The sequence below is a fragment of the Balaenoptera acutorostrata genome, chromosome 19 (assembly GCF_949987535.1).
Source record: "Balaenoptera acutorostrata chromosome 19, mBalAcu1.1, whole genome shotgun sequence".
Classification (NCBI taxonomy): Eukaryota; Metazoa; Chordata; class Mammalia; order Artiodactyla; family Balaenopteridae; genus Balaenoptera; species Balaenoptera acutorostrata.
In genome coordinates, this window is record NC_080082.1 from 1,305,547 (window position 1) to 1,329,737 (window position 24,191).

Sequence of the window (24,191 nt, forward strand, 5' to 3'; positions counted from 1 at the left end):
CACGCCACCACATCTAAGTGTGGCAGGAAAGCCCGGGAGTGCGATGACGGCAAGGCCCCCCGGGACCTGCAGGGAGACACCTGTCCACATATGATCATGGAAAGGCAGGAAAGTAGATGAATTTTCCCGTACAGCTTATTCAACAGTTGAAGCAAGAAGAGCTTGCAACTGGTCCTTTCTTAGTGGGACACAGACTGCCCAGAACCGCCGGCCACAGCACCCCAGTCATCAGGAGCCCCTCAATCCTTGGTGGCAGGATGCAGATGTGGCTTTTCTCTTTGTAAACTGAAAAACCAAACTCAAGGCAACCTCAACCAATGATTTCATCTTCTGCCCAAAATGTCGTCCAAACTGATAACTGGAGTCTCATGGCATCTCCTTTTCCTCTGGTAACCCTGTGGTCAAGGTGAACTTTCCAGATGAGAAGGGAAGCACAGCTGGTGAAACCTAAGAGTGTTCATAGATAATGTCCCGACAATACCCTTTTAAATGAGTACAGTATTAATAAGTAACGGCTGTTAATTTAGGAGACCATCTCCTACACTTAGTTGTGAGAAGATAAAAGATCTAAAATTCTAAGCTTGTAACTACATACGCAATCTTGTAACGCCCCACAAAGTTCTGCTCTCGTGAACCAAAGCTTGAGAAGCACGGTCTTTGAAAACCAGGCCACAGCCACGGCCACCGCGACGCAGTGTCCGCACCAGCTGCCGCAGGAGCCTGGCGCTTCCGGCGAGCCGGGGTTACGTACTTAACCAGCCCCTCCTCTCTTGGCAACCCAGAGCGCTTCTGAGGTGCTCCTCACACCTCTCCCCACAGGGACTGTCCGGTGAGTAGAATCTCCTTGCTGGGATATTAAAGGCCCCAGATCTTGTCAATCTGCTCCGTCCCTCTCTCAACCCCTTTTAGTAAAAGCATTTCTCAGCAGGACTTCAGGCTCTTCCCCCCCAAGACTCAACTTCTTAAAAGTTCGTGACGGAAATTCTTTCAACAGAATCATCTGTCATAAAAACCCAACCTGCGCACAACTAAGATGATTATCACTGGGTACCTTCTCCTTAATCTGAAGGCCAGATTAATTTAAATAAGTTATAAGAATGTGATGCCTTGGTCAGAAGCCAAAGCGTTCTGACACACAACCCCATTTTATCCAGTCCTGAGGGTCTTCTTAGGGACACTCCCAAAGAAGCGTGGCCTAGCTGTGACCCTCAGCAACAAAGAAGGGCAAAGATAAAAATGCCTAAAATAATAGAGAAAGCTGGAAGGAAGTTTTTTCAGTCTCAAGAACCTAACAGGGGACCTCCCTGGTGGCACAGTGGTTAAGAATCCACCTGCCAATGCAGGGGACACAGGTTTGATCCCTGGTCCGGGAAGATCCCACATGTCGCAGAGCAACTAAGCCCGTGCACCACAACTACTGAGCCTGTGCTCTAGAGCACGCAAGCCACAACTACTGAGCCCGCACACCTAGAGCCCGTGCTCCGCAACAAGAGAAGCCAGGGCAATGAGAAGCCCACGCACCGCAACAAAGAGTAGCACCTGCTTGCTGCAACTAGAGAAAGCCCACGCGCAGCAATGAAGACCCAGTGCAGCCAAAATAAATAAATAAGTAAATTTATAAAAAAAAAAAAAAAAAAAAAGAACCTAACAGGAACTGAAATCCACAATGGTTCTAGTTGAATACTAACTCAAATATTACTTAAAGACAGCAAAGAAAAAGGCAGAAAATTACTGCTTGTTTAAAAAAAAAAAAAAAATCTAGAATTTTACCGCAATCCAACCAACAGCACCAGATGAGTGAGGGTCCACGGGACTTCTGCCAGCTACCGACTGGCAGACAGTCTTCTGACTCTAGCCCACGTCCCCTGATTTCAGCGCTCCCTCGTCACCACGGCGACGGCTCCCAGCACACGCCTCCTGTCCCCCTCCTCCGGGGGCGCTGCCGGCTCGGCTCCGCTGGGCATACTCACGTCGATCTCTCCGTCGTCGATCTCTCCGTCGTCGTCCTCTTTCCTCTTCTCCTTGGCGGCCTCCACGGGCTCCCTGTCCTCCACGCCGCGGACGCCTGCCTTCCCGTCCTCCCCGGGAGCCCCTTCTCCCCTCTCCTCGTCCTCCTCGGGCCCGGCCTTCTCGGTGTCGTCCTCCTGCGCGGCGGGGGCCGGCTCCTCGGGGACCTCCTCGTCGTAGTCTAACTCGTGCTCGTCCAGGTCCCTGGTGACCGACGAGGCCTCGTCCCTCAGGTCGCTGGTGCGGTCCTCCTCCCCCCGGGCCCCCTTGGCCCGCGGGGGGCTGGCCGGGCCCCCGCTCAGCTCCTGAGCCTCGGAGTCCCGGTCCTCCTCGTCAGTGTGACTCTCCTCTTCCTCCTGGCTCAGTCCCGGGGCGGCACTCTCCTCAGCCTCCAAGTCAGAAGCCCTCCCCTCCGCTCCATCCAGGTCCTGCTCAGACCCACTTTCCCTCAGGATGTCATCGTCCGAGAGCCCCTGCTGCTCCTCTTCCTCATCCTCCGGAGAGCGAGGGTCCCGGTCAGGGCTCTCGGCCACATCCATCGGTACCCACGGTTCTGCAAAACAAAGAGAACACACACTCACAGCATCCAGCAAAAGGGCCAGTCAATCTCGCGCTGGTTTGCTGGGCCCCGTGCTTGCCTCTGACCTGCAGGAGGGCTCGGCCCCGCCTGGCTCCTCCACAGCCCAGACCCCAGTCCGCAGACCACCGGCACTGCACCCCAGGCCTCCGCGGGGCCGGGCCGGGCGCGTGGAGCTGTGCGCCAGGAGCCTCACATCTGGAGCCACCGGGCAGCGAGAGACCTGGCGTGCCCACCTCCACACAGGGCACCCCGACTGGTTATCAGACAGTGGGCAAGAAGACGGGCATTGCAAGCGACAGCTTTTTGGGTTCGTAATTACTTGTGAAATTCAGGAAAACGTGCATTCGGAAGGAGGTGGCAACACTGAAGGCAGCGCCCGGCCTCTTCCGGAGTCACCCCGCAGGGTCTGGAACAGAAAGCCGGCCTGCCTTCGAGAGCCCCCAGGACGTGGGCCATCTCCCGTTCCCGCACATGTCTCTCCAGGTCCGGTCGTGATGGCCGCATCAGACCCTACTGGAGCGGCCACGGGACGCCCGGAAGGCCTTCGTGCGCTGTGATTCCCGAGAACCACTGTTCCAGGACAGGCAGGTCGTGGGAAAGAACTCTGGCAGAAAATCTTACATATTTAAGTAGTTTCTTATATAAAAAGACCAACAGTGTCATTTTAGAAGGTTTCATTTCTATTTTTACTCACTAGATTTAATTATAAAGTGACTATTTTCTGGTTTTCCCACCCCAATGTGCAAAGATAGGACATTGTTCCATTGGTTCTAAACGCAGGTTGCAGAAGGTGGGCTGAGACGGTGTGTGCATGAAATCAACACCAGACAGCCTACAAGCAAACATTTACCATCCACCACGCAACGGGTAGCGAGTAACCACTAAGCTGGTGTGAAATAGCAGGAACAGTGAAGGGTTTAACGTTCACTTGATTCTTCAAAATTTTTTATTTAAAATAATGTATGCCCCAGTCATGCTACTTGGTACCTCAGTGAGATCTGGAAACGTACAAGTATATTTATATACTCTATATAAAATTACTTTATGCATTTACATAACTAAAAATTTAAAGTGTATCTTTTAACATTATATCTTAAAAAGGAGAACCTATGTTTAAAGATGCACATACCAAGAGTTGGTATCTGAACCCACAGTTAAAAACAGTTTTGTTTTGTTTTGTTTTTGCTGTTAATGGAAATTATTAAAATTCAGCAAACATGAGGACAAGTCACTTAAAATTCATCACTTTATAAATAAACTAAATGGTTAGCAGTAAAAGAAATTTACAAACCAACCAATCCATTCAAAGTCACTTAAAAGTAGACAGCTTTGAAAATGATTCACTTTTCAGTCTTCTAACTACACTATCCAGAGGTAGGACTACTGGAAAGAATTATTAAAAAGTTAGCCCTAAAATGGAGTATTTTGCTGCCCCGTGGCTTCCTGGCTTCCCTGTGCAGGGCACAGCCTGTCACCACACACATCACCCCTGCAGCCCAGGGCAACGAGCAAGGCCAGAAGCCTACCGCGGACAGGGCCCGGCACCCGCACCGCTTCCAGACAGCGTGGGGGCGTCAGGGCAGCCGTCAGGGGCCAGTGGCAAACCGGCAGCCTCCCTCCTTAGCTAATGACATCAGTAAAACACAGGAGATTTTCCTTTGTGTATGATGTCCTCTGCCTACCCTTGTACAGTTTTTATTACATTGTATATAACAAAACCTCTCCGTAGAAGGGCAGGGACTTTCATTCCCCAGCTGCTTAGGCTGGCACCTGGGACCCTGTAGGCAGGCAGTCACGCGCAGCTGGTCACTGAGCCTCAGACATATCCCTACTGGAAACCTGGCAAATTCTGATTCTCACACCATAGTCTAATGGCAACCTTGGGAACCAAGTCACCTCTGAAATCAATCAACTGGTAATCAAAATTAAGTGTCCCCTTAAACTAGTTTAAAATCCACAAAACTGATACTCTAGCTTTGCAACATATTATTATCCTGTTCATGGCACAGAGGCTCCCTCACTAGTAACTTGATAGCAGCCCCTTCTTGGGGCCCAGGTGCCAAAAGGTTTCATTGTCATGATTAGGTCCAACCAAATTGCTCTTTATATTCTGGCAAACTTCGATTTAAATCCTAGGGTAAGAAATGGGAGAAAGAACGCCTAACTTCAACTATATGAACTCAAGCAAGTGGGCCATGTCTTTCTGGGACACATGGAACAGGGCACACAGTGTGGGCTTCTGAGTCAGAACCTGAATCCCAGCGCTGCTGCTTCCCAGCTTCAGGGTCTTGGGCAAATTACGTAAACTTGCCAGACCCCAGTTTGTTCATCTGAAATACGGGGAAACAGCATCCGCTGCAGAAGTCGTTGCGACACCTAAATGAGATCAGCCTGATGGCTTCCAACACCCACACCCTTCTCCCCACCAGACTGCGGTCAGTCTCCTGGGTGCTCAGGAGACAGCCATCCAACACACGCCGGATAATCAACTCTGCACGACCACGTGTGCAATAAAATCAAGTCCACCCACCTGCTGAGAGACTACCACTCTGCCAGGCACTCGACCCAGTTCCTCGCATCAACCCTCCAAACAAACGCTGCTCCCCTCACAGAGAAGGAAACCAAGGCCATGTGGCCACTGAGCGCAATCCGGGCTTGCATCTCCGAGCCGCTGCCGGAGCAGGTGCCCAGTGCCGGCGCTGGCCCGATGCATGACGCGAGCTCCTGCTACCTGCCCAGGGACTAATCCCCACTTACCGCCACTGTTTCAACAGGAAAATGGGACCTGAGCTCTAACTGACTTCACACATGCTTGTTTGGAACAGAGCCGTCACATAAATCGGGGACTTGGACTGAACCAGGAGACTTTGCCTGTTGCTCTTTTCTCCCTTCTAAAGTTTTGTGCTGATCCAGCTAGGTTGCTATCTTAGCCCTTCTAGAACCAAAAAGACACATTTTCACAGAGACGGAAAAGTTACTATATGATCCACACAGACTATTAAAGAACAGTGATGACCATATGGGAATCAAACTTGCGACACCAGTCACTTATTTTTTTATTTTAAATGTGTCTAAAGTTTGAACCTTAGGCACTTACACTAAAGGTGAATCTCGTAAAAGAAGCCCTCACAAAGGTGCACACTTCTACACCGACACCACAGGAAACGCTGCCTCAAATTAAAATCCTGAGGCTGCTGTACTGTGTGTAAAAAAGAAGTACTTGCAGAGCCTGCATGCCCCACGAAGTTTGTATTATGGAACTCACTTCAGCCGTCCAAGCACAAAGCTCACTTCCCTCCTCTCACGGGCAGTTTTCAGTGCTGACCAGAAGGTGGTAGAGTGCAAGGCCCCGTGTGCACCTGTTCCTATCGGGGAGGACTACCGCTGGCAGCCTTCTGGGCAGCACGGATTGCTCTGAGAATCCGAGGAAGGGGATGGCTCCTCTCCCTAGAAAAACCTGGACATACACAATTTATCCCCCACTTTCAGAGTTCAAAACCTCCTGAGGTCCACCCACTGAGAACTCCTGCCCTAAGTATGCTGTACATTATTCTACTACATGTCCAAACTCGCCACACCGTGTACCGCAACTATCTGTTTGCAAAGTCTGTTGGGAGACCCCCCCGCCCCCGGCCCCATGAAGGGCCTGAGTGGAAGGGCTCAGAATCACCTGGGTTCTCCGAGCTCAGCAAATGGCTGGCACTTGGTAGCAGAGCTACCATATAACTTATTGTCTGAACTTGGGGGCGTGTTTGAGACTGAAAGGGGGCACTGTTAACCATTACAGCAGGCATGAGCCTGGCTGTCCTAGGCACACTGGGACACACAGTCACCCTTAGGAGGCCCTGACAATCTCCTGAGCAAAGGGGTCCCATCTCTTCTTTCCCTGTGGAACCTCCTGGGATTTTCCAATCTGAGGCTACACACAGGTGAACAGCTTGCAGAGGAAAACATGCCAAAGAATCTTCCTGCTTATCAGAAGCAACCTGAGTCACACCTTGCTGCACAGAAGGGGTGTGTCGCTGGGGGTCAGAAGACGGTGTGTGTTCCAGGCCCTGCTCTGGGCGAGTTAACTGGCTCTCTGGGCATCAGTGTCCTGTTTTGAGATTAGTTCAATTCGGCAAATATCTGAGTACGTGCTCTGTGCCAGGAGCCAAGAAAACCATGTGGTCTATTAAATGCACACAATGAAGTGGAGGGTCCTCTGGTCACGTCTTCACAACCCCCAGGCTCACTATTCTTACTCAGTCTGTTCTTCTCACACCATCACCCTGTCATCGAGCGTTCTTGGCAAAGTTTAGAACTCTTTAGTCCTTTGACCCACAAGACAGTGAACTTGCCTGGAGAACAGAATAGCAGTGTCCATCACTGTGTCTCCACAGCATACGACACTGGCAGACGGGGACGGAGAGACGCTCGTTGAATAAATCACAAGGTCTCATTACTTGATGAACTACCTGTTGCACGCCAGAAAGAAACTTGAAGTTAAGTGCCTACTTTTTAGAAGACTATTCTAGAACTGAGAGACAGAGTGGGTGCTGCCTCGTTTCCCAGTGGTCATTCTGGAAGGCTGCGCCCTGACTGCAAGGACACTGCTACAGTATACAACATGTGGGAACTTTTCTTTCCCAGCAACCTTTAGAACCTGCAGGACACTCCCCTGGCACTCTCAGTGGCAGCAAATCTTCCCTCTCTCACGGTGGGTCACTTTGACAAACCGCAGGAAGCTGTTCAGGGCCTGGTCTGGTAAGTGAGGTGAGTTCCCAAGCGAGGTAAGATGGTTTTTGGTCAAACGTGGGGTGTGACTATTGAATGAGACTGATTTTCCTCCTATGGCTTGTATATTTACTATGGCTTGTATATTTACTACCAAAACAGGAGTTCCAAAGAGGTTTTGGCAAAGGAGCACCAAAGAAATACAAGTCTAACCTTCCAGGTTAATAATTTTTAACAGAGCAGTCCCTATCTGAATGCCCAAGTTCTGCTACATCTGGTTAAAATTCAGACTCGTAACTTCATGGATTTACAACATCCAAAGGAAGGATGTCAAGGTTGGTGATAGACACCATCCCCAAACTGACTAAACTTGACATCAAACGACTCCTCAGGGAGGAAGCACTCACCTTGAGATGATCTGTGTAAAAGGAAAAAACCTCTTCAGTGTTTGATCGTTTCCCACCCAGAACCGGAGACAAGTTCCAGCCTCTGGGACACACGTGATTGGTTTCCAGAGCTGGCTGGGCTCCACACATGTGCTCAGATTGTAAAATCATCAGGCAAAGACTCCCCTGCCTGGGAAGCGGGAATCAGCCTGGGTCCAGGCTCACCCTGAGAATCCCAACCTCTGCTCTGGGACAGGACCACTCCACAGGCAACACGAAGGAGATGAGAATCAAAGGAGAAAAGATGACAGCACTGCTATGCCTCTAAATGCCCTCTTCGTCCATGCTCCCCAAATTGATCGGAAGAACTGACCTGCTCTCACAGATATAGAACTGAACAGCTCATTTAAGACGATCAACCACTCTAGCCGGCAAACTCAGCTGTCATGAAGTAGTCAGTAAACTGAAGTTTTAGCAAGAGTAAGGCTGAAAGTCTTTAAGTCTTAGGTTCTCCCAGCAATGAGCCGGCATCCTTTGGGCTCTTAACCAAAGGGGCACAAGGAATTTTATTCCAAAGAGTGGCGCGCGTCTTGGGACACAGCCAATAGGTCCTACCTGTGCCTCCGGGAAGCCGAGGGAGCAAGTTCCAGGAGGCTCCGGGGAGCTCAAAGCTCCCGAAGAGCCTATCCCCAATCCGGAGGGCGAACCTGTGTGCCTCCTTCCGCCCCCCACCCCATCTTTGTGGGCGGAAAGCAGTGCCACGCGAATATCCCGGAAGAGAAATGACAGCTTCGGGAGATCAACCCCGCTGCAGGGAGCGGAAGCAGCTGTCGGGCGCTCGAGCTGAGGGGGTCCAGGACCCCCAGGCCGGCTCGCCCGAACGGAACGTGGGATCGTGCCTAGCTCAGCTTCCCCTTCCCGGGGCCCGAAAGCCACGTTTCGGCGGGGGGCAGCCTGGAGCGCTCCCCGGAGGCGGAGGCGGAGGCGGCGGGGCTCCCGGGCCTCGGCTCCGCGCAGCCGCCACGCTCCCCGCCCGGCCGCCTCGGCCTCCTCCTCCCGCCGGCCCGGCCTCCCGCCGTCGCAACCACTTACCTCAGCGCAAGGGCAGAGAGGGGGCCACGGCTTCGCAGGAGTCGGGGCGGCGCGGGGAAGACGTCCCTCAGCCCTTCCGCTCCTCACAGGCTCCGGCTTGAGGCGCGACGCGGGCGGAACAAACGGGCTCCACTACCCGCGGGGGCCGGCCATTGTGCGACGTCATCAGGCCGCGACGGCTGTCTGCGGGCCGGCGGGCTTCCCTCGCTCGCCACGCCCTCCGTCCGCTTCCTTCCGGCCTCCGCGCGGCCGCCTCCGTGCGGCCCCGCCCCCGCGGCGCGCGCCCGCCCGAGCCAGCACGGCGCAGGCGCGGCCGGGGCACCGCCCCTGGGGCGGGTCTCCGAGCCGGCGCACCGCCCGCCTAGCCGCAGGGTGGGCTTCCCGCGCCGCGCGGTCTCGTGACACGCGAGTGCCGGTTCGCGCCTGGCAGTGCGCTCCGCGGGCGGTACCGGACCCGCGGAGGTGGGTCCTGCGACGTCGGGACTCGGAACTTACGTGCTGCCATGCGGCTGGGGAGGTCCCAGCCAAAGTTAATCCTTTGCGGGAAATGAGTTTAAATAGTAAATCTTAAACATTTTAAACTTCTTCCCGGGGACTAAATAGCTCCCTCTCTGTTAAATATAATCAGTGCAACGCAAAATTAATCATTTTCGAGAAACTGAGTTTAAATGTCAAAGACTAAACATTTTTTTTACAAAGAAAATATTTTTATTTGTATAACAAATATTCTAAGAAATGATGACATAATAAAATTAACAGAGTTGATGTGATGTCGAGACACAAATAAGTATGTAATGCTATTGATGATTAATCATTTTGTTTCATCCAACCTCCCATCGATTATTTTAGAGAGCATCTCTGGTGTATTTCTGACTGAATCTTAAGCATGATGTATCCAGGTGATTCAATTAGGAAATCTTTGAAAGAATGAAGCCTAAACATTTTTAAAGACTATTTCTGTGCGACTAAATAGCTCCTGCTTTATCAAGTATAATCAGTCCAACACAAAATTTAATCATTTTTTTGAGATATTGAGTTTAAATGTCAAAGCTTAAGCATTTAATTATTATTATTATTATTATTTTTGTAAGCAATCCAGTGTTGAAAAGTTTGCTTCATCATTTTGTGGTGTTATCTTTGGGTTAAGAAACAGGATCAACTAAAAAGAAAATTTCATAGAGTCCTGGTGGATTTTGCCACACTGTGGCTTGTAACCTATTTGCTGGAAGCACCATAAAGTTCTCAGTAGTAAAAAATCAACCTTAATTAGCTTTTAAATTGAAAAGCAAATATTTTTTTGTGTGCTGTCTTAGAATGAGAGGTCCAGGGTGGGATTTTCCCCATAGGAAATAAATAAAAATAGGAGTCCCAGCTGGCAAAAGGACATAGACCACTGAAAGGTTAAACATTTAAAACTATTGCCAATGTTGTTAAAAAGTAGCAACAGGTCCAAAATGGAGTCACTTATGCTAAGCCTATCAAGACTTAATACCTAATTTAATTGAAGTTTTAGCCTCTCCCTAGAGTGGAAATTTAAACCCATCAGTCAGCACTAGGGAGGTGATCTGCCTAAGACCCCTGCATCCCCTAAGGGAAGGTGCCCTTGCTGGAAGTAACCCACCCTTTTAACTTCCTTGTCTCACCCTCCTGTACCTGTAACAACCTCCATTTTGTACAGCTTTTAGAAGCCTTTCTGCTTGCTACATGGGATGCAGCCTGATTCATAAATTGTTGAATAAAGCTAATTAGATCTTCAAGATTACTCAGTTGAATTTTTAACACTGATTTCTTTAAAATAATCAGCTCAAAAAAACAGAAATAAAAACCAAATAATAATCAGCTCAACACAAAAGTTAATCATTTTTTAAAGATACTGGGTTTAAATATCAGAGCTTAAAATTTTACACTCTTTCCATGTGGATAAACAGCTGTGTATCTTACTAAATGCAGTCAGCTTAATGGCCTTGGTCAGAAGGACATCATGTGGCGTTGGGAGTATATTTACAGCTTACCAGCTGCCTTCGCAGCCCTCAGGGTGGAGCCCCAGAGAGCCTCCTGCAGAACATCAAACTGTCCATGTTACAATAGGAACCTGCACTTAGAGGGACCCTAGGCTTGGTCGAATGCTCTGCTGTCCTCGCCTTAAGAGTCTTAATCATTTTTGAACAAGGGGCCCACGTTTTCACTTTGCAGTGGACCCTGTGTGAATGAATGAGCAAGAGAAGAAATTGAGGGCATTGACATGGAGCTACCATTTGACCCGGCGATGTCACTCCCAGAGAAATGAAACGTGCGCACAAAAACCTGTACACGAATGTTCCAGCAGTGTTATTCACAACAGCCCCAGAGTGGAAACAACCTAGGTGTCCATCAACTGATGATGGCTCAGTAAAATGTGGTCCAGGGAATTCCCTGGGGGTCCGGTGGTTAGGACTTGGCCCTTTCACTGACAAAGACCCAGGTTCGATCCCTGGTCCAAAAAGTAAGATCCTACAAGCCGTGTGGCACGGCCAAAAAAAAAAATGTGGCCCATCCATACGGTAGAGTACTACTCAGCCATACAGAAGATTGAACTCTGTCTAAGAAGAGATGCCGTGGTCCAACCGTAAGAGGACACAAGAAGGTGGAAGGGGGCTTTCGCCAGAGCCCGGATCCTGGACTTCCAGGTTCAAGAACTCTGAGAAATAAATGTCTGTAGTTGAAGCCCCCCAGTCTGCGGTATCTGTTATGGTCATCTGAGCTGACAAATACATTCTATTTACATGAGATATCCAGAAGAGGCAAATCCACAGAGTCAGAAAGTAGGTGAGAGGTTACCAGGGGCTGGGGGAGGTGGGATGGGGAATGACCACTTAATGGGGACAAAAGTTCTTTTAGGGGTGATGAAAATGTTCCAGAGTCAGGCAGTTGTGATGGTTGTACAACTTTGTGAATATACTAAAAACCACTGAACTGTGCACTTTAAAAGGGTAGATTTTTGGGGGTGGGAGGAATTGGGAGATTAGGTTTGACACATATACACTATTGACAGTAGGTATAAAATAGACAACTATCGAGAACATACTGTATAGCACAGGGAACTCTACTTAATGCACTATGGTGACCTAAATGGGAAGGAAATCCAAAAACGAGGGGATATTTGTATATGTATAGCTGATTCATTTTGCTGTACAGTAGAAACTAACAATATTGTAAAGCAACTATACTCCAATAAAAATTAATTTTAAAAAAGGGTAGACTTTATGGCATATGAATTATACTTCAATAAAGCTATTCTTTTTTAAAAAAATGAAAAGAGCAACTAAGCTTGTGCACCACAACTACTGAGCTTGCACTCTAGAGCCCGCGAGCCACAACTACCGAGCCCACGTACTACAACTACTGAAGCCTGCCCTACTAGAGCCTGTGCTCTGGAACAAGAGAAGCCACAGCAATGAGAAGTCCGCGCACCGCAACGAAGAGGAGCCCCCGCTCGCCGCAACTAGAGAAAGCCTGTGCGCAGCAACAAAGACCCAGCGCAGCCAAAACTCAATAAATAAATAAATGAAAATTAAAAAATAAAAGGAAAGAAATGAAGGGAGATGGTAGAGGAGAGGAGGAGGGTGGGAGCTGAGAGGCGGTGGGAGAGGCTTGGGGGAGGGGACTCCTCATAGGTGAATCTCTGAGTGTCCTCCCATTTCTCCCTCCCCTTGCCGCTGGATCCAGCAACATCACCACCTGCCAGGATTAAGGCCAGAGCTCCAGCCACTCCCCCCGTTTCCCGCTCCATCACTGCCCCGAGCCCTACCCTCTCCGGGCACTCAGAGCCATGTGTCGAAATCTCGGGTTGGTTCCAATCTCATCACTCCGGCCTGAGACCCCTCCAGCAGCTCCCTCTGCCCCCAGATAAAACCCACCCCTGAGCACGCTGCCTCCCACTCTGTACCCCGGGGCCGCTGCTGGCCCCTCCGCCCCTCCCGCCCGGCGTTACTAATCACAGTGTTTTCAACATCCGGAGTGTGTGTGTGTGTGTGTGTGTGTGTGTGTGTGTGTGTGTGTGTATGGGGGGGGGCGGGGAGGTGCATTTAGAAAGACAGAAAATGGCCAAGGTGGGATTAGAACCCAGGTCTCTCTGAATCTAAATCCTCGACCTTGAGCCACTGAGTCCCCAGGTGTAAGGATGCAAGCAGTGTTCTCTAGGCCTCAGTGTTCCGGCTCTGCGAAGTGGGGCTATTCACCCCTGCTGCCTCCCTCTCAGGAGGGAAGGAAGAGACAGGAGGTGATAGGCACAAACATCTGTCCTTATATGGACTCCCAGCAGGCCTGGTGCCCAGCGATCTTGTGGAATCCTGGGAGGCAGCCCCACCATTCTCTCCGTTTTATAGTCAGGGAAATAGAAACTGTAACATCTAAGAGCTGGGATTCCACCCCAGGCAGTTGGACCACAAAACCCAAGTGGTTGGGCTTCCCTGGTGGAGCAGTGGTTGAGAATCTGCCTGCCAATGCAGGGGACACAGGTTCGAGCCCTGGTCTGGGAAGATCCCACATGCCGCGGAGCAACTGGGCCCGTGAGCCACAACTCCTGAGCCTGCGCGTCTGGAGCCTGTGCTCCGCAACAAGAGAGGCCGCGATAGTGAGAGGCCCGCGCACCGCGATGAAGAGTGGCCCCCGCTCGCCGCAACTAGAGAAAGCCCTCGCACAGAAACGAAGACCCAACACAGCCAAAAATAAATAAATAAAAAAGAACCACTATGTCCATCCAAATAAATAAATAAATAAATAAATAAATAAATATATAAAATACTCTAAAATCAAAATTTAAAAAAAAAAAAACAAAAAAAAAACCCAAGTGGCCTAGCGAATGAGGCTGTCTCCAGATTAAGGTACTCTGGCTGTGGCTGTTACGTAAGCAAAACGTAAACACCTGTTTCATCCAGCCCTGGTCATTTGGGGCCACTGTCACCGGCAGCCACCGTGACACGAACTGGCACACCCCCCCACGTTCTGTGGGACAACACGTGTGGTCCCATCAGGCAAGGGCCTTTGGGTCAGTCGAGGGCCTGCATTAACATCACTTATCGTATAAAATAGCTGTGGCCACGGGCTGTGACAGACCTCTGCACGGCCGTAATCGTGGAACGCTGGATGGGAACGTAACGGTGTGGTAATCTGCATTGGGCCACGACCACCTTGGGAAACAGCGTGGCGTTAGTGAGAGCAGTGCCTGGGATCAGCAGCTCCACCCTAGACAGCGGGGTCCCTGGATCACCAGCAGCAGCAGCGTCTGGGGATTTGTTAGGAATGCACATTCTCAGGCCCCGCCCCACTCCTGCTGCTTGAGGACCGCTGGCTGTGGGCCAGCGGCCTGCAGGTTAACAGGCCCCGGGGAAGACTAAGAACCACTGGCCTAGGACTCTCTTGCCCATCCCAGCAAGGATGTTCATGGGTCCCTTCGTAATAACCGAAAGAACAAAGGCAAAAACGAGAAATGGCCCAAATGTTTACAGGTGATTGTAATATCGCACAATACTTACAAGATTGTAATTGTTTAGCATTGTAACATATGGATCCCAAGCTTCTGTGTACAAATCTATACATAAATCTATACAGGGGTGAAGCGAAGCTGCTTCCAAGGTGGGAGGGGGCGCTGGGTGCCCTGCTGAGGAGCCATGGGGCCATGGGAGGCTCCTGAGCAGGGCAGTGACAAGAAGGGCGCGGCAGGTGATTATTTTAAAACCCCCGTCTGACAGCTCTTGCGTCTGGATCACCCGGGGGTCTGCTGCGTTTCCTCTGGTTTTCAGCGATCTGGCCCTTTTTCATCACACGACTTGTATTTTCAATTTGCTGTGGGACATTGTGGATGAATTATCTACTCCCAAAGAAGGCGAGGCTTTATTCTTCCCTGCAGGTGGTTTTAGCAGATCACTGGGCCCTGTTAAGATTTGCTTCTAGGCGTCACCAGGGCCGGTCTGTGCTCCTGGGGAGGGGGCCTTCTACGCCCACCTCCCCGTCCGCAGGCTGCATCTGCAGCCTGTCTCTCCCAGTGCCGCACACTGCTGGCTCCGTGCCGCGGACCTCCCCTCCCAGGTGCTTTCCGCTGGTTCCTGAAGTTTTCCCCAAGGCTCACTTTGCCCTCTGCCTTCGCTCAGGGCTCATCCCCTCGACCCCGCCCCAAATGCCTCAACGTATGCGTGTGTGTCTTTATGAGTTTGTCCAGGGGCGAGGGTGAGCCCCGCACAAGGGCTTCTGTCTGAAAGCCACATTTGCGAAAATGAATCTGCTGGACGGATCCACCGGGAGGAGGGAACCAGGAGTTCTCGCCTCTCCAAGCGACCGGATGCCAGCCAGCCTCCGCGCTGCCTCGGGCTGTCACCAGAGGGCGCGCCAGTCCGGGCATTTGGGGTCCCATGCTGGGAGGGCCTCAGGCTCCTGGACGTTCAAATGCTGTCCGTCTCCTGCACTAGCTCACGGTCACGTGGTGAGGGGCCCAGGTGGGCGCAGGCTCACGTGCGGGCCCTGACACGCACACACGTGCACACTCCCCCATCTTCATCCAGACCCCACTCACGTCGCAGCCCCTACGCAGACGCAGTGAGAGGGCTCCACTCAGGAAAGGATGGGCCCCACCGGCAGGGGTGCTGACCCCCACGGGGCCCCTGGTCCCTCCACGCTCCATCCTGGCCTCGTGGGGTTCCCGGCACTGACCCCACCTGGCCTCCTTCCCTCTCTGGAGACATCCAGGGGCGACCCTGAAACCCAGCCAACGGGTGGCTGCCTGCCCCTGTCTCATGAGGTTCACAGGCCCCGGGGAGGTTGGGGGAACGGGCTCCTGGGACCTCCTCGCCTGAAGCTGTGTTGTTTATGTGGCCCCAGGGCCCCTTGCACAGCAGGGCCTGGGCAGGCTGGTTCTGGTGAATGAATGAATGAATGAATGAATGATTTTTTTTTTTGTGGCCTGGCCGCACGGCTTGTGGGATCTTAGTTCCCCCACCAGGGGTCGAACTGACGCTCTCAGCAGTGAAAGCGCGGCGTCTTAACCGCTGGGCCGCCAGGGAGGTCCTGATGAGCGAATACTGAGCTAAGGGATGAAGGTCAGCTCAGTTCCCAGCTCGCGGCCTTTATCGAGGGCCCTGGGTTCCCTCCCATGGTGGACAACCCGGGGGCGGCAGTTTCACACCCCAACGCCCTCCTCCACTTTGGCCACCAACAGAGCCCACGTGAACCCGCAGGCCATGCCGTGGTCCAGCCGGCAGCCTCCTGTGCTGAAGACAAGCAGACTGTGGTGGCCGGGCTCCAGGACGGCCCCAGGGGGTCCTGCCTGCCTGCCTGCCTGCAGGACGGAGCTCCCCAGCGGCCCCTCAGTCAGGCTGGGCCTCGGCGACGCCGGGGACAGCGTGCTGAGCTGCCGGGTAGGGGGCCCGGTTCTCTGCTGGTCTGGCCGCAGGGTGAGGCAGAGGCCCCGCCCAGCCGGCCCGTCCTCCCCGTGGACGCCAGCCAGGCAGCGGACACCGTCCCAGCCGTCATCACGCGCAGAAGAGCCGCCGACAGAAAGGCAGGATAGCGAGGAGGCTGCAGAGTCAGTCCTGCGCTGGGGGTGGCCCGTCACCGGCACCAGAGGACCAAGGCGGCAGGGGCACTGCCATGGCGGGGACCAGGCGCCCCACCCCCAGGTGCCCCGCCCCTGTGTGAGCTCACTGCCTGAGTGTGACTTCTCCCCTTTCAAGCACCAGCCTGCCGAGTCTCTTTACGCCTACAATCTTCTGTCTCTGCCTCCGTCTTCTTTTACAGAGACATCACCTCACTCTCCAGGAGCACCTCCCACCCCACCCCTTCCTCACCTGGCCTGGCCTCATCACTCCTCTCTGCCCAGATTCCAGCAGAACCCATGGCCAAATACCCAGGCATGCTGCTCAGATATTCATTCATAACCAGACAGTGTGGCCACCAACCAGCCAGAAGGGCCTCCGACATAGGACCAGACATTTACACTTTGGATCCTGGGCCGTGGAGACGTCTGGACGGTTCCAGGGAGTGTCAGGGCGGCAGGGTGGAGGGCCTTGGGACCAAATACAGGAAGGATCCCATGAGACAGGCAGCCTTTCAGTGGGGTATTTCATCTCCTTTTCTTTCTTCCTTTCTTTTTACAATATATTTTAAAAATATTTATTTATTTATTTGGTTGCACCTGGTCTTAGTTTCGGCAGGCTGGCTCCTTAGTTGCAGCTCACTGGCTCCTTAGTTGCAGCATGTGAACTCTTAGTTGCGGCATGCATGTGGGATCTAGTTCCCTGACCAGGGATCGAACCAGGCCCCCCGCATTGGTAGCTCAGAGTCTTATCCACTGTGCCACCAGGGAAGTCCCTCGTCCCTTTTCCTAACTACAGAATCAACCCACATTTATCGATGCAGACAGAGAAACAAGGTGACCCAGGTGCTGGGTGTCCCTTTTCTCCAGACATTTCTGGAGCCTATGGCCGAGGACACCAACTTTGTAGAAGGAGAGATTTGGGTTCAGATACCAGCTTTACCATTGACTAGCTCTGTGGCTTTGAGCTAACCAACTTGCGTCTGTGAGGCTCTGCTTTCTCTTCTGAAAAACGGCGACAATAACAGTTGCCACCATGAGGGGATAGTTGTGATGGCCACACAAGATGCCCAGGGCCAGGCCCCATGCCTGGCACATGCCAAGCTCCTGGCGGATGGCTGTTATTAGACACGAATACATTTTGCAAACAGGTGAGAGCGCTCACCTACTGTTTGCAGCCCGCCCTTTAACTCAGTGGATTGCATGCCAATCAGTTTTTCTCAACCACATCTGTTTTAACTGCCAGACATCCAGCTGTGGGGACATAGCATCAAGTCCTTACCACTCTGAGTGGACATCTAAGTTGTCAGCGAGTTGTCTTGCTGTGAACAAGAGCTCCGTAACTGCCTCATACCTGGGAGAAGCCACCGAGGGTTCCTGTGCTGCTTGGGCGGGGTGTTGCTGGCTGCAGGACTCCACGGGCACCCGGAGGGTGGAGACGCGGGAAAGTCTGCGGGCTGTGGTCTGTCCACAGGTGAGCTAGTGGGTGAGAACTCAGGGCGGGTGAGGCATTCTGTACATAGGTGCTGGGCGGCGACGCCCCTGCCCATCTGGCAACTTTTTCCTGTCCGAGAGAGAGAAGGAGGAGCCCCGCGCCCAACAGCAAGGCGAGGGGTGTAGAGCGAGGGCCTAGCGTGAGGCTGAAGGCAGATCCTAGTCCAGCATGGTGATTTCAGCACTAGCCAGGAGGACAGCAGTCGAGAGCCGTCCTGGGAGCGGAATTCCCAGGGGAGGGCCATCCTGGAGGAGAGGGGGGAGGTGCAGGAGGTGGGTTAGGGGTGGCAGGGAGAGCCAGGGAGATCCCCTGCCCCCCGGGTACTGCGGAGCCCTCCGTGTGGCCCTCCCAGGGTTCCAGGCAGCCCCAGTGGGGGGCTGGGCTGCCATGTTTGGGGCAGTGGGACCACAGCCTGCCAGGCATGCTGTCTCTTCTGCCGCCCTTTCTCCTCCTCAGCAGCCCTCCCCACCTCCACTCATCTCTGTGTCCAGCCAGGTCCTGGGAATCACATCTTAGGGACCAAGCAGATGAAAATGCACTCAGCCAGGATTCACGTACGAGAGTGTTCACAACAGTGGCGCCTGATTCCCCCACACTGGAAACAACTCAGAAGTCCACTGAGAGTCCATCATGCGTGGGCATATTGCAGTCCAGCCCTACGGCGGAGAATCACACAGCAGGGGAAACGGACGAGCTGGTTACACACAGCCAGGTGAGTCCCAGGTGACACCCGCCGGCGTCAGTGGAATAAGCAGGACAGAGCTGCAGTGGCTCTGGTTATAGAAAGCCCCGAGGCGGGCAGGACAGAAGACAGTGATGGGGCACCCCGGGGTGGGGGCGGGCGATGGTACCCACGTGCTCGCTTTATTCACTCAACCGTTGTTTCATGTTCCGTGCACCTTTCTCTGAGTCTATTGTGTTCCAAGATCAAAACGTAAAGAGACAAGAGAAGACGCTACGTGTCGTTGGTCTTTCTGGACGACACGTATTCAAGGGTACTTCGCCTGGATGCTCGATTTGGTGGCCAGGGATCCGCACGCTACCCAGGTCCCTCCAGCCTGAGGCCTCCGGGCCTGGGACTGGAATCTGCACTTTAAATGCCTTGGAAGAGCCAGGCCGCTGGCCACTTGGGGGTGACAGCTGGGATTCCTGCTTTCTGAGCCAGCTGAGGGGCCCCTTCGGGCTCTGTTCCCAAAGGCTAGCCGAGAGAAGGTGTGCCGGCCGTGGGGTGCCCAGCGGCAGTCCCAGCCCAGCAGGAAGGGTGGGGCACCCCTGCTCCCTGGAGCCCCCAGGCCGGGGCCCCAGTCCCGCTCCTCCACCTGGACCACTCACACCCCTGCCCGGGCCTCAGTCTCCCAGCCAGCACGGGCTCAGCTCAGGGTCCCCTCCTCTCCAGATCACAGTGGAAGGCCCTCGGGGGGCGGTCCCCGCACCAGACTCACCTTCAGATTCCAGACATCTGAGCCCCCCGCCCCAGTAATCCCAGCCTCATGGGTAAGGGGACCAGTCCACGCCCTCCCCACCTCCTCCCTGGGTCTCCGCCTCTTCCTGTTGGGCTCTAGGGGCTCAGCGGGCTAGCGGGGTCCTTCCCAGCCTGGCGAACCTGCGGCCTGGGGAAGGCAGGGGGCTTGGGCTTTCTTCTCACCGGTGTCCCTGCGGGGGAAGCTGCATCAGCTGCCTTCAGCCCCGCCAGGGTGGCCGGTGGGGGGCGGGGAGAAGGTGACGGGGCGCGTGCGTGTGAGCACCCAGCACGTCTGTGGGCGGCACTGCAGCCTGCAGAACCAGAAGCCTTGCTGTGGGATCGGCTCTCCTCTCCCCCTGTCCCCCTCTGGGAGGAGGAAGGTGCCGAGGCTCTTCGCTGGGTAAGCTCTCAGCTGGGAGGCGGTGGTCCCGGCTGCCCGCCTGGCGGAAGGCTTTGTTCAGACAGGCTCGCGTGCAGGCAGGAGGGGGAGATGGCGGTGAGGAGGAGGGGGGCCCCCGAGACACCGAGGCGGCAGGGACCGCCGGGTGAGCGCCGGGCCGCAGGAGGCCTTGCACACGGGGGTGGGCGGCTGCTGGGAGAGCTCTGGGTCTGTCCTGGCCCCGGGCCGCCGGCTGGAGGGAATGGAGCCTTTGGGGTCGCGGCGGCTGCCGTGACCCTGGGGCCATCGTCTCCTCCAGCTAAACGGGAGAGAGGCTCTTTTCCAGGAGAGCGAGGGGCCTCAGGCCGTGTGGATCCGCGTCAGCAGACGCCTGTGGGCACAGGTGTGTGGCGTGTTCTGCGTGCTTGTGCACCTGGGTGTGTGAGCGTGGACGGTGTGTGTCTTTAGCTACAGCACAGATGCCTGGGTTGTGATGTGCATTTGTGTACTTGTGTGTGCTTTTGGGTCCCTGTGTTGTGGGTACAGGTGTGCGTGGGGTGAGTTAAGTGCGTGCATGCAGAGGTGGGTGCATGTGTGTGTGTGTGTCGTTGTGTGTGGCGGGTATGCTGTGCAGGGGGGTTTGGTTCATGTGTGTGTCTGTGTGCTTGTGTGTCCGCATTTCTGCGTGTTGCCGTGCACAGGGGGAGTTGGGCTGTCTGTGTGGGCAGCATGTGTGTGCACGTGTGTGAACACCATGTGACTCTGTGTTGCATGCGTGTGCGGTGCAGGTGTGCTGTGGGTATGTTGTGTGTTGTGTGTGTGCTGCGTGTGTGCGCAGGCGTGTGGTCGGCGTCCTGGGGCCACCAGCTCTCTCGCAGCCCTGCCCTAACTCTGCACCCTGGTGTCGCCCCGTGGGCCACAGTGGGGGCCGCCCTGTGAAGCTCTGGTGGCCGCAGCCTTGGCTCCCGCCGCTCAGCAGAGCTCCGGCTCCACTCTGGTCCTGGGGCGCCTGTCCAACGGGGAGGCGGGGCTGCCAGGGGCGAGTCTGGGCTCTGCGGGAGCAGGCAGGCGGCACTGCTGGCCGGTGACACCTACGGGGTTAAAGGGTGGAGGTGGGTGGCGCGTGGTGTGCGTGTGTAGGTGCGCTGTGTATTGCGTGGCATCAGTGCTGTGTGTGCCCTGGGCCTTCACCCGTTTGCCCGAGTCCCAGCTGTGACTTCACTCCTCGATCAGCTCACGATACAAACCCTTTTGCCATCACTCCAGGAGCTGAGAAGGGAGAAAGGGGTGCCTATGAACCTCGACGGGTGGAGGGGTGTGGCTGACCCTGGCGTTTCCAGAGCAAGAGGGAGCAGAGCCCACGGAGCCGCGGCTGGGGCCCTGCGGACGCCCTGGGCGCTCCCGTCTCATCCACTCCGCACAGCCCACCCGGGGTTGAGCTAGGATCCCCTGAAGGATGGGGAGACTGAGGCCCAGGGTGATTAAAGCCTCAATTTTAACATTAGTAATGGACACGCGACAGGTGCCAGGCTCCAGGCCCCGTGCCTCGCCGTTTTGTGGGACTCTCACCGTGTCCCTGAGAAGCAGGTGTCTTGATTCCCGAGCTGGCTGGGGCTTGGACACGCTGTGTGGCTTCCTAGTGACAGGGCAGCTGGCCTCTGAGCGCTCAGGAGGTGCTGGGCTGGGGCTTGATGTGCATCCTCCCAGGTTTAACCTCCGCTCGGCCTCACGTCTTCGGGATGACGGCCGCCTGCATTTGCGTACCGGGGCACTGAGGCTGGCAGAGCAAGTGGCTCGCTGACTGTATTCACGGCAGAGACCAGAAGGAGCATCCCTGCTCTGTCCCTCACCTGGCCAGGCAGTCACGTCCCGAGCGCCGGGTCCCTGCGTGTCCCTGGGGCCGGGCTCTCGGAGAGGCAGGTGTTCATCAGCGGCGTGAGGCTCGGCCGCTGGTGTGGACGCCTCGCAGAGCGCCCTCCCCCGCCAGCGCCTGCGCCGCCAACATGGAGAGCGGGAGCGGGCCGGGCAGCCCCAGCACCGTGTCCCTGGTTCCTGGTGATGCCGTCCCCAGCCCTGAGGACAAGATGGCCTCGGTCCTCCCGGTGCTCCTCGTGTGCGTGGTGGGCGTCATGGGCAACGCCACGGTGGTCCTGGTGGTGCTGAACACACGGGACATGCACACGCCCACCAACCGCTACCTGGTCAGCCTGGCCCTGGCGGACTTTACTGTGCTGGTGGCGGCCGGGCTGCCCAACGTCTCCAAAAGCTTGGCCGGGCAGTGGGTCTGTGGCCACGCCGGCTGCCTGGGCGTCACCTACTTGCAGTACCTGGGCATCCGTGCCTCCTCCTGCTCCATCCTGGCGTTCACCGTGGAGAGGGAGGTACACCCCGACCCCTGCTGCAGGCCAGGACTTCCTGGCCACGATGCTTGGTAAACTGAGTCTGCCCCCCATTTACGGAGGGGGCGCTGTGTGGGACCCTGGAGGAACCTGGCAAGGGCGAGGGCAGGCGCCGGGAAGCGGGCTTCTCATCTCACCTCTGCTACTGACTTGCTGCGGGATGCCAAGGCAACCCTGCACTTCTCTGGGCTTGGCGTCCCCACCGGGAACGTGGGCACTGGGACCGGACAGTCTCTTGGGCCTCTTCCAGCTATGAAATTAACGCCTGAGAGGCCATCTAGCCTCTAAGCATGTGGACGCTGAAACCCACTGACTGGGTTCAAGCCCAGCTCTGCCTCTTCCCAGCTGCGTGGCCTTCAGCACATTGGCCCAGAGGATTAGGATGTCTCGTCCAGGGCTACACAGAACAGGGACATAACCGAGGCCTTCTGACATCCATACACTGGCCCGGTCCTGGCTCTCCCCTGCTGTGCCCATCTAGGGTCGCAATGTCCTTGACCCCTCAGCCTGTGACCTTTGGCGGTGGACGGTAGAAAACCCACCCTGGGACTTGCACAAAGGTCAAGGTCTTCGCAAGGGCACTCTGAACCTTGTGGGCCTGGCCGGACCTCGAGGGGCTGCACCTTCCGACTCGGTCCTGCCCTCCCCTCAAGACTGGCACCTTTGCTCTGCCAGCCCCCGAGGCTGCCTCATCACGGTCCCCCAGGTCCCCTGTGAAAGGGCCAGTTCCGCCATTGCGCCCACATTCGGTTCCCCATCCGGGAATCTGATTAGCTGAGTGGACCACCCTCCATGGCCCAATCCCACGGGTCGGCAGGTGGGTCACGTGACTGCCCTGTGGCCTGCAGGTACCTCGCCATCTGCCACGCGATGCGGGCACAGGCTGTGTGCATCGTGGTCGGCGTCTGGGGGACCACGTCTGTCTGCTGCCTGCTCTGGTTCTTCCTGGTGGACTTGGACGCTGGCGGGCACGGGGGGCCGCAGCCTGTACCTGCCCATCTGCCTGCTGGACTTCACCGTCTTCTTCGTTACACCCTGCTGGAGGCCACTGTCCTCTACAGTCTCATAGGGAGGGTCTTGATCCAGAGCTCCCCGGCCCACCTGCCACAGCTCGGGGACCAGCTTGGGGGCCAGCATGGGGGTGGTGAGGACCGGCCAGAGCCCGGAAGCCAGGGGAGGCAGCCCCGTGGGCCAGGTGGGGCGCAGCGGCTTCCCTTCTTCCAGGAAGCAGGTGGGCGGGGGTGGCCGGTGGGGAGCAGGGGTGGGCGGGGTCGGTTTGCAGAGAGGCAGGGAGATGCGGCAGAGGCGTGAATGGACGGGGGGGGGGTGCCGGTTCCACGTTCGTCCACCCACTCACTCAGCAGGTGTCCCCTGGGCACCGACTGTGTTCCAGGCGAGTTTCTAGGTGCGGGGACACGGGGGAGAACAGAACAAGATAAACATCCTGCCCCCGGGGCTCACGGCAGGACAAGTAAACATGGACCCTGTCAGAGGAAGAAATGGAGCCCGGAGGAGTGGGAGTTTAGGCGAAAGTTTGGAAGACTTTGCTGAGGTGATGACTGAATAAAGATCTGAGGTGACCAAGCAGACACCCAGGAAGAGGTCCAGGTGGTGGGGGAGGGGGGCAGGGGGAGGGCCTGGTGCACCGAGGGTCAGCAGGGATGGGGGAGCGGGGTGGGCGCCCCGGGGGTCTGGGAAGCACTTGGCTCTGACTGGAGGTAGCGGGGGTTCTGAGCGGAGGGGCCGCACCCCCTCCAGTTTCAGGGGGATCCCCATATGTTTGGAGCCCCAGACAGGTGTGCACAGGTCCCACATGTAACCACGACGGGCACTCGGAGAGGCTGAGGCAGGGGGAAGGCCGAGCAGAGAGGGCCCCTGTGGGTGAGCAGCAGAGATGCAAGTGGAGGGGGAGAGACAGAGAGGGAGACACAGAGACAGAGACAGAAACAGAGACAGAGAGACAGAGAGAGAGTGAGAGGGAGAGATGGAGAGACAGAGGGAGAGAGACAGAGAGAGAGACGGAGAGAGAAGGAGAGACAGAGGCAGAGAGAGATGGAGAGACGGAGGGAGAACCAGAAGCACAGAGCGGCCAAGGCCTGCTGGCACTCAGG

At 55.2% G+C, this 24,191-nt stretch overlaps 2 protein-coding genes across 5 annotated transcripts in view; one reads left to right on the forward strand and one right to left on the reverse strand.

Annotated features, from left to right (window-relative positions):
* Nucleotides 1-8,971, reverse strand: part of ZC3H18 (zinc finger CCCH-type containing 18) — a 50,649-nt gene extending 41,678 nt beyond the window's left edge. The window contains exons 1-2 of one of the 2 annotated variants that reach the window (XM_057534712.1): nucleotides 8,782-8,971; nucleotides 1,971-2,560 (exon numbers count right to left, since the gene is read on the reverse strand). In XM_057534712.1, the coding sequence (XP_057390695.1) occupies nucleotides 1,971-2,546 (576 nt within the window). In that variant the 5' untranslated portion in view covers nucleotides 2,547-2,560; nucleotides 8,782-8,971. The remainder of the gene's footprint in view (nucleotides 1-1,970; nucleotides 2,561-8,781) is intronic. The other variant, XM_057534713.1, reaches the window with a different exon arrangement.
* A 10,625-nt stretch (nucleotides 8,972-19,596) lies between these two features.
* On the forward strand, nucleotides 19,597-23,298 carry LOC102999598 (thyrotropin-releasing hormone receptor-like). Of its 3 annotated transcripts, none has more exons than XM_028164084.2 (2): nucleotides 19,597-20,084; nucleotides 20,948-23,298. In XM_028164084.2, exon 2 carries the CDS (start codon nucleotides 21,685-21,687, stop codon nucleotides 22,114-22,116), a length of 432 nt encoding a protein of 143 aa, XP_028019885.2. In that variant the 5' UTR covers nucleotides 19,597-20,084; nucleotides 20,948-21,684; the 3' UTR covers nucleotides 22,117-23,298. The 3 variants fall into 3 exon arrangements, with proteins under 3 accessions (XP_028019885.2, XP_057389440.1, XP_028019886.2); XM_057533457.1 differs by having other exon boundaries at nucleotides 19,597-19,702; nucleotides 20,028-23,298; XM_028164085.2 differs by having other exon boundaries at nucleotides 19,597-19,702.
* The last annotated feature ends 893 nt before the right edge of the window (nucleotides 23,299-24,191 follow it).